The sequence below is a fragment of the Condylura cristata genome, unplaced genomic scaffold (assembly GCF_000260355.1).
Source record: "Condylura cristata isolate star-nosed mole 26May11 unplaced genomic scaffold, ConCri1.0 scaffold00041, whole genome shotgun sequence".
NCBI classification, from domain to species: Eukaryota; Metazoa; Chordata; class Mammalia; order Eulipotyphla; family Talpidae; genus Condylura; species Condylura cristata.
In genome coordinates, this window is record NW_004567142.1 from 1,549,510 (window position 1) to 1,559,050 (window position 9,541).

At 60.2% G+C, this 9,541-nt stretch overlaps 1 protein-coding gene across 6 annotated transcripts in view; it reads left to right on the forward strand.

Annotated features, from left to right (window-relative positions):
• CIC (capicua transcriptional repressor) overlaps positions 1 to 9,541 on the forward strand; it is a 41,900-nt gene that overhangs the window by 17,245 nt on the left and 15,114 nt on the right. For 5 of the 6 annotated variants that reach the window (XM_012733631.1, XM_012733632.1, XM_012733633.1 and 2 more), the window contains exon 2: positions 819 to 3,635. In XM_012733631.1, the coding sequence (XP_012589085.1) occupies positions 830 to 3,635 (2,806 nt within the window). In that variant the 5' untranslated portion in view covers positions 819 to 829. The remainder of the gene's footprint in view (positions 1 to 818; positions 3,636 to 9,541) is intronic. The other variant, XM_012733635.1, reaches the window with a different exon arrangement.

Below are 9,541 nucleotides of genomic sequence, written 5' to 3' on the forward strand. Positions count from 1 at the left end.
CCCTGCCTGCTCCCTGTGAGGCTCTCAGGAGATGGCTTTACCTGGCAGGCCCAGGGTGCAGAGCACAGTGGGCAGCTGTCCCTTGGGACTCTCGGCTGCCCGTTCCTTCCCACAATGCCTGGCCATGCCAGGCTGCCAAGAAGAGTGGGGGGAGGTGGCTCACCTCACCTCCCTGTCACCTCCCTTTCTGACCGTATGTCTGTGAGTGTGTGTGTGTGTGTGTGTGTGTACTTTCTGGACTGTGACAGTGCAAGGAAGTGTGCCTTCTGGATCATGTGACAGGTGGCAAACTGACAGGGTTAGGAGCACAGACTGCAGCCAGATTGCCTGGGTTCAGATCCTAGTGCTACCATTTCCTAGCTGGGTGAATTTGGACGAGTTGCTTGATCTCTCTGTGCCTATTTTCTCAAGCGTAAAATGGAACTGATAGTAGCACCTGCCTCTCAAGACTGTTGGGAGGGTGAGATGAGTTAATAAAGGCATGTGGTCAGGGCTTGGCACAAAGGGGGTGCTCCTTAGGTATGACCTGTTTCTGCTTCTTGGTTCCCCTTTGAGCAGCCTGAGTGTATGCCTGTGCCTGCTGTGTGCTTTGTGGTGGGAACAGATGGATATGTGTCCCAAGGGGCTAACTCAGGGGTTATGAGTGCCAGTCTAGGTCTGGGTGATGTCCAGGGCCAGCCTGGAGGAGGCTGGCCTTGGCGGGGGGGGGGGGGGGGGTGTCATGGGGCTGAGCAAGTGGGAAGTCTTGGAAGGTACAAGCATCTGGAAGTGTTCCTGATCTGCTCGTGATAATCCCTGCCTGCCTTCTCTCCATGCAGGTGGACAAAAGATGAAGCCAATGAAGAAGGTATGCCCTGGCCTCCCAGGTTCTGGCAGTGGCGGCAAATCCCCACCAGCCACCAGGGCCAAGGCCCTGAGGCGGCGAGGTGCTGAGGAAGGTGACAAGCCAGAGGAGGACGACGATGAGGCACAACAACAGCAACAGCAGCAGCAGCAGCCAGGGCCAGAAGAGGCTGAGGAAGGTGAGGAGGAGGAGGCCGAGAGGGGCCCTAGGGCTGAGGGGCTGCCCGTGGAACTGCACCCTGATGGCCCAGCCCCAGGCCCAACTGAGGACCCCAAGGTAGAGGGGGAGGGAGGCCGCTGGGAGCCCTCACTCAGCCGAAAGACTGCCACGTTCAAGTCACGAGCACCCAAGAAGAAGTATGTGGAGGAGCACGGGGCTGGCAATGGCAATGGTGGGGCAGCTGGGGGCTCTGAAGAGCGCCCGAGGACCCCAGAGGAGGCCGGTACCCTAGCTGTGCCTCCTCGGCCACCTACATCTACCCGCTCCTCCTCCACTGACACAGCCAGTGAGCACTCAGCCGACTTGGAGGATGAGCCGGCCGAAGCGTGCGGGCCAGGCCCCTGGCCCCCTGGCAGCGCCGGTGCTGGCTATGACCTGCGGCAGCTGCGGTCCCAGCGTGTGCTGGCTCGGCGTGGGGACGGCCTCTTCCTGCCGGCTGTGGTGCGCCAGGTGCGCCGAAGCCAGGACCTGGGTGTGCAGTTCCCTGGAGACCGGGCCCTGACTTTCTACGAGGGGGTACCCGGCAGTGGTGTGGATGTGGTTTTGGATGCCACGCCACCACCAGGTGCGCTGGCGGTGGGCACAGCCGTCTGTACCTGTGTGGAGCCTGGAGTGGCTGCCTACCGTGAGGGTGTGGTGGTGGAGGTGGCCACCAAGCCAGCAGCCTACAAGGTCCGCCTCAGCCCTGGCCCCAGCTCCCAGCCGGGCCCAGCAGCCTCCACCCCACAGCCCCCACAGCCGCCACACTGCGAGACTGAGGAGGCCGTGTGGGTGGCCCGCTCCAGCCTGCGCCTGTTGCGGCCCCCCTGGGAACCTGAAGCCCTGCCGAGGAAGCCCCCTACTGGGCCCGAGGAGGAGCAGGCTGAACCAGGGGCCCCACTGCCCCCCTGCCCTGTAGCCCTGGACCCTAAGCAGCCTGAGGATGCCGAGGTCTCCAAGATCAGCTTCGGTGGCAACCTGGGGGCTTGTGAAGAGAGTGAAGAGAAGCACCCTCCAGCCTTGGGCACCCCAGCCCTGCTGCCACTGCCCCCACCCCAGCTCCTGTCACCTCCACCCAAGTCCCCAGCCTTCGCAGGCCCTGGTCGCCCCGGGGAGCAGCCCTCACCCTGCCAGGAGGGGAGCCAGGGCGGCAGCCGTAGCAGCAGCGTGGCCTCTTTGGAGAAGGGGGCCGCGCCGGCTGCCCGGGCCCGTACACCACTGACAGCTGCACAGCAGAAGTACAAGAAGGGGGACGTGGTCTGCACGCCCAATGGCATCCGCAAGAAATTCAACGGCAAGCAGTGGCGACGGCTGTGCTCGCGGGATGGCTGCATGAAGGAGTCCCAGCGGCGGGGCTACTGCTCGCGCCACCTGTCCATGCGGACCAAGGAGATGGAGGGTCTGGCGGACAGCGGCCCCGGTGGGACCGGGCGGCCCGCCGGGGTGGCAGCCCGCGAGGGCAGCACTGAGTTTGACTGGGGTGATGAGACATCGAGGGACAGCGAGGCCAGCAGTGTGGCTGCCCGCGGTGACTCTCGCCCACGCCTGGTGGCCCCTGCGGACCTGTCCCGCTTTGAGTTCGATGAGTGTGAGGCGGCTGTGATGCTGGTGTCTCTGGGCAGCTCACGCTCGGGCACACCCTCCTTCTCCCCGGTGTCTACACAGTCCCCCTTCTCGCCGGCCCCGTCCCCTTCCCCCTCACCACTCTTTGGCTTCCGTCCCGCCAACTTCAGCCCCATCAACGCCTCTCCAGTCATCCAGCGCACTGCTGTTCGAAGTCGTCACCTGAGCGCCAGCACCCCTAAGGCAGGTGTGCTGACGCCACCAGACCTGGGCCCCCACCCGCCGCCACCTGCCCCCCGAGAGCGCCATTCCTCCGGCATCCTACCCACCTTCCAGACCAACCTGACTTTCACCGTGCCCATCAGCCCTGGGCGGCGGAAGACAGAGCTGCTGCCCCACCCAGGCACTTTGGGGGCTACTGGCACAGGGGGTGGAGGAGCTGCCCCAGACTTCCCTAAGAGTGACAGCCTGGACTCTGGCGTGGACTCGGTGTCCCACACACCTACACCCTCCACACCGGCTGGCTTCCGGTCCGTGTCGCCTGCCGTGCCCTTCTCCCGATCCCGCCAACCCTCACCATTGCTGCTGTTGCCCCCTCCTGCCGGCTTGACCTCCGACCCCGGGCCCTCCGTGCGCAGGGTGCCTGCTGTGCAGCGGGACTCACCTGTCATTGTCCGCAACCCTGACGTTCCACTGCCTTCCAAGTTCCCTGGGGAGGTGGGCACTGCCAGTGAGGCACGGGCTGGGGTACCCGGGCGGGGCTGCCGAGAGACTCCGGTACCCCCAGGCGTGGCCAGTGGGAAGCCTGGCCTGCCCCCACCTTTGTCGGCCCCTGTGCCCATCACCGTGCCTCCAGCTGCGCCAACAGCAGTGGCCCAGCCGATGCCCACCTTTGGCCTGGCTTCCTCGCCCTTTCAGCCGGTGGCCTTCCACCCTTCACCTGCTGCCCTGTTGCCCGTCCTGGTGCCCAGCAGCTATACCAGCCATCCTGCCCCCAAGAAGGAAGTCATCATGGGCCGCCCTGGGACAGGTAAGAGGTGCAGGTGGATGGGCTGGGTGAGGGCGCCCTGTGAACAGGGCTGCTTCAGACTGGCTTCTCAGGAGGTGAGCCCTCACCTCCAGAGGGGGTCCAGGGGAGGCTTGCCTCCTTGGCACAGAGGTGGTGAAATTTATGTGCCAGGTAGAGGACTGGACTTTTGAAGGCTTAAGGGAAATGTTTTCCTTAAGAGGCTTCCAGTTGGGTACACGCTTGAGACCTTTCCCGAGCTCAGGCTTGGAGCCAGGCCCCCACAGAGCTGATGAGACAGACAATCATCACCATGGCAGCTCCCATGTCCAGAAGGCTGGCAGGGCACCGCTGTGATAAGCACCTTGCGTGGCTTATCTCGCAGCCGGCCACATACCCGGCCTGCTCTAAACCCCCTTCAAATGTTAGCCCGTTTAGTCTTCACAACCGGCCTAATAGACGGCTGCGCAATTATGCTGGTTTAGAAGAAACTGAGGCCAGGTTAGTAATTTGCCCAGGGTCACGCGGTTAGTGCATCCTGGAACTAGCTTTCCAATCCAGACAGGTTGGCTTGTGACTACTCAGTCACAGTGCCAGGTTACTGATGGGAGGACAAGGGGCCAACAGGTCGTCCCACTGGGAGGACTGAGCCTCACTATTACCACTGGACCCAGTAAACCTCCCAGTGCCTCCAGGTGTGAATCTAATCTAGCTGTCCTCGGGACAGGGTGTGTAAGCCCACATTTGAAGGTGGGATTCAGCAGCTACGGAGCTGAAGGGCTTCTCGGGGAGGCCTACGGAAAGACTGAGGATGGAGCACAACGAGCAGAGGGGACGGAAGGCCAGTGTTGCTGGGGGGCTGAGGCTAGGGGCCAGGACGGCACTTTGAGATGGTGTTGGGCCATCAGGAGCCTGGGCTGGGCTGGGCTGGGCTGGGCCGTGTCAGAGCAAGTCTTGGGAGGGTCACAGTCCTGTCTCTAGCCCGCCCCAGACGCAAGTCTGTGAATGACAGTCCTCTATGAGCCTGTGCTGGTGGGTGCTGAGGACACAGCCCTGATCTCACAGGTCTCAACGGTCCCTGCAATAGACAGAGCTTCTTCAGCAGAGTTCTCATGACTGGGCTGGAGAAACCCATGAGGCCATGGGAAGTGAGGTAGGGCTTTCTGGAGAAGGTTACTTTTTTTTTTTTTTTTTTAAGATTTATTTATGCATACAGAACTGGGGTACAGGCCAGAGGTACAGGGGTGGTGAGAGGATTCATCATAGACGGAGTGGGGAGCAGAACAGGCCGACTGACGAAGTTCACTGCTCAGGGGAGCAGCGGGCGAGACAGGAGAGGTCTGCTGCGCCATGTGGGTCACCTCCTTGGTGGGGATCAAACTTGTGCTGAAGCAGTGCTGTGGCTAGCTTCACAGTGCTGCACTCTAACGCCTTGTACCACCAGGGAGGGCCCAGGTATGAACTTTTTATGAGACCTGAGGGGATATGGAAGCGAGCCCAGCAAGGCAGGCAGAGGGAAGAGTTTATGCAGAGGCCTTGAGGTGAAAGCCAGTAGTTGAAGGAAGCTGAGTCTGAGAAGTCTGGGCTCTAGAGGGCGAGTGATAGGATGCGAGACCATTGGTGGCCAAGGGTCAGATCACAGAGAGCCCTATAAGACTTGTGAACTTTGTCCTGAGGCACTAGGTAGCTGTGGAAGGTTGACAGCTGTACTGAGGGTGAGTTCTAGTTCCTGAGACCAGAAGGGAAGGGGGCCAGAGTGTGGATCTGGTATGGACTGTGACTTGAACTTGGGAAGACATTATTATTACAGGAAGGAACCCTGGGTCCTGCCCTCAAGGAAATACAGTCCAGACCCAGGGTACAGGGCCACACGTTCATAGACTGAGCTGTGATTTTTGCCCTGTTTTCAGCATTTTTTAACGTTTGTTATTATAGTTGATGTGAGCAAAATTCCATAGCAATGGGCACAGCACGGATTTCTGTCCTTTGACAGATGAAAAACCTGAAGCAGGAGGACTCTAACTATTCCCATCTCCACATGCTTACATTGCCCCGGCCATCACCGGCGCTGCACTCTCTCACTTGACCCTCTCTGCTACCACACGGGGAAGGGATGTACCTGATACAAGTGACCTGATGCCTAGCAGGGTAGGCCCGGTCCATTTTCCAGGTGAGGCAAAGTAAGGCCCCGACAGAAGTCCTGCTTGAGGTCATCCTACTAGAAGAGACTGGGCTTCCATCCAGGTCCTCACAAGACTCGTGCTGCCAGAAGTTGCCGTAATGATGACTACTGAGTTCCAGGCTGCATGTGCCTGGTACACAGCTCAGCCTGTGCTGACTGAACGTGAACACTGAATCCTCAATGCCCCAGGAGGTCAACACGAACACTAGTTCCAGTGTAGCCCCAGAGGGTATGGGACTTGCCCAAGGTCACCCAGTTAGCAAGAGGGAGAGGCAGCTTTTGCACTGAGGTTGTCTGGCTCCAGAGCCGGGTCTTGTAAGCACTCCCAATGATAATGATGATAATAATAGTAACCACTCTTGACTGAACATTTACCCTGTGCCCAGCCCCAAGCCTGGGGCCAGATCATCAAACCCACCCATGTTGTGAAGTAGGAATCACCAGCCCTGTTGTGTGTGAGCGGGCCGGGGGTGCTGAGATTCAAGAAAGGGAGGCCCCTTGCTGGAGGCTGCCTGGTCGTCAGAACTTGCCCAGTGCCTGTCCTGGCGGTTCTGAGCAGCGCCTCCCTGACAACACCCATGCTGAGGTATCTGGGCTGCCCTCATATTCCCAGCTAGCAGGCCCTTTTGTTCTTTGCCCTAAGGCCTCCCTAAACCCTTGGGAGTTAGGCACCTTGGGGCCTCTCTCTGAGGCCCGGATAGGGTAGATAGTACCCTGTGGCAGATTGAGGCCATAGTCCCATCAACCCGCCTGCCCATGCAAGGGCCTGACCCTTGTTCAGAGGGCAGCAGGTGTGAGGGGGTGGCCTGGGGCAGCCTGCTTGCTCCTGCCCCCCACCAGGCATTTGCTTCCGCTGGGGGACATGCCGGGGCAGGCAGCCCGCATTCTCCACATTCTATGCATGGCCCAGCCAGCCAGCTGCCATTGCCACCTCCCTCTGACTTCCCACCGGCTCCCCAGGAGAGGAAGCTTTCCCAGGCCTGCAATCCAACCAGATGTCTCAGCCCCCCCTTCCTGGCATGGCCTCCCTTCCAGCTCTCAGCTTGCTGCCTGGTTTCCTTGTATTGACAGGCAGTGTCCCTGCTCCTCGGCCTTGCCCAACTGCCTGTCTTTGAGCTACTGTATGCTTTTCAGTGTCTCCCTTGGGCTTGACTCTGTGTCTGTGTAGGTCTCTATTTCTAGGCCTGAAACTCTCTGGACTTTTGTCTGACTCTTACTGAATCTGGCTCTATTTATCATTCCTGGTTTGTTCCTCCCTGGGTATCAGTCCTTGTCTCAGCTTTCACCCTACCTTCTTTGGCTTAGGTCCCTTTTCTGTGTCTTTGGGCCAGCCTTTGCCTCTCCCCTGACCCTTCTCCTGTTCTTCTTCTTTTATTTTTAAGATTTATTTAAATTTTTATTTATGCATATAAGAATTGGGGTGTAGGCCAGAGGTGCAGTGGGTGAGAGGATTCACCAGAAACAGAGTGGGGAGCAGAACACGCAGATCCAATGAAATGCCCTGCTGAGGGCAACAGCGGTTGGGGGGAGGTGGCAGGAGAGGTCTGCCACGCCATGTGGGTCAGCTCCTTGACCTGGGATTGAACTCATGCTGCAGTGACTGCTGATAGCTTGATGGTGCTGAGACTTTAACCTGCGCCACCGGGGAGGTGCCCTGCCTCCCCTTCTTTAGACAGACCTGCCCCTGTTCTAGACCCCTACCTCCTGCACATCAGTTGCTCTGCTCCTTTAACTCAGTGACAGTTGCTAAGCATTGGGCCAGTACTCACTTCTTGGGGAGCTTTGGGAACCCCCTTTGCTCCTGAACAAGTTAAATGCCTGCTACTGTTCCTGAAGGCTGCTAAGAGGTATTGGGAGCCATCCTGCAGACCCATCTACAGCCAAGCACCTGTTTCCAAGACAAGCAGGAAGGCGGGGGCTGTGTAGGCCAAGCTGAGAGATCTGGCTGTGGGAGAGAAGCAGGAAAGCAGCTCTTGTGCCCACCCACCTGCTAGAGGGCATGACCCAGGCCACCCTACACCCCTCTCCCACTGCCTTTCAGGAGACACATTTGGTGCCAGTTTCATTTAACTGAGTCCGTCACGTGATCCACCCCCAAGGTCGTCAGAGACCAGGTGGTACCCTCCCACTATTGTCCGGCAGGTGGGAAAAATGAGGCTATAGGAGGAACTGAGGGTCTCCTGACACTTCAAACCTAGATCCCGATTCTGCCCACCAGAATTTCCATTTTTGTCTCAAACAATGTACCCTATTCCTGCCACCAGAAGTCCTCACCAGGCCCAGGGTGAGTTGTCCTGCCCCAGGGTAAGTGGGTAGAGAGGTGTGTACATGTGGATGCAGGCACAGGCAAGGATGATCTGCCACAGGTAGGGTCTGGGGAAGCAGAGCTCAGTGGGGGTGCAGTCAGGTAGGTTCAGGTAGGATTTACTTGAAGGGAACTTATGAGCTGAAGCACAGGGCATGAGTGGATTTCAGGGCATCCAAAGAAAGGGAAGGGCGAATTAGGTCAAAGTAGCCACAGGAGCAAAGGCCAAAAGGGGTGGAAGTGTATGATCTCTGAGTGGCCAGTTGAGGCTGGAGCTGACACTAGAGTTTAGGATAGGTGGGAGGGTGCCAAGGAGGACAGGTCCAGCCAGGCGAAACTCGAATGCCAACCAGTGAGGAGTCAAGAGTTTAGAGCAGGGCAGGGAAAAGGCAAAGATCCCTGAGCCTTCTCTGGAGAGGAAGGACGTCTAGGTTCCGAAAAAGAGGTCGACTTGCGGCAAGGAGAGGAAAGGAGGAGCGTTTGTGAGATAGCTAAGAGGTGAGACTTTCCGGAAGGATCCTCCAGCTACCCTAGCTTGGCAGTCCCCGGCACCTGGCACTGTGAGGCACCAGGCTGCCTCCTGGCGGCGGCGGCGGCGGCGGCACGGCCCAGCGAGCGCATGCGCAGCGGGGAGTGGCGGTGTGCGGCCCGGAGCCCGCGGCGCCCGGGCATTAATGGTTCCATTAGTGGCCGGGAGGGAGGCGCATTAGCGGCGGCGACGGCGTCTGGCTCCCATTACCACCGGCGGCAGCGGCTGCACCGCAGGCGGCTGGACCTCAGCCCGCCGGGCCGCCTCCTTCGCCCGCCCCTGTCCCCGCTCCCCTGGCTCAGGGAACCCCATCTCCCCATTTCAGTGGAAAAGCTGATCGTGAGGTCAGAGCGACCTGGCTTCGAAGCCCGATCATGCACCTCCAGAGTGCAAGATTCAGCCTCCTTTGAGCTTGTTTCTTTAAAAGCAGCGGAGAAAGAGGGTGCACTGGGGGCTCCGTAGCCCCGGTCGAGCGGCCCGTGAGGGCCGCGCCCAGTCCCCGCCGGTACCTAGAGGTGCGGGTTCCCGCGCCCCAGGGGGTAGGCCTGGGCGTCGGGCCTCGCTCCCTCCCATTGGACGCCGTCGGGCCCCCCGACGCCGATTGGCCGAGGCCCACTCCCCCGCCCGGGTGCTGTTAACCCCTGCGCGGCCGCGGGCTCGGGCTGGGGAAGACTCCCTCCAGCAGACGGCTCGGGTGCCAGCTGGCCCGCGCTCCGCCGCGGCCCGCGTGGGTGTCAGGCCGGCCGGGCGCCCGCCCGCCCTCCCGGCACAAAGCGGCTTTGTGGGGCCCGCCGGGGGCTGGCTGGGGGCCAGGCAGCGAGTGGAAAATCTCGTGAGCGCGGGGAGTGTAGGGCGGCGCCCCCTCCTCCGCTCGAGCCGCGGCGCCTCCCAAGCCCTCCCTGCCGCGGCGCCTG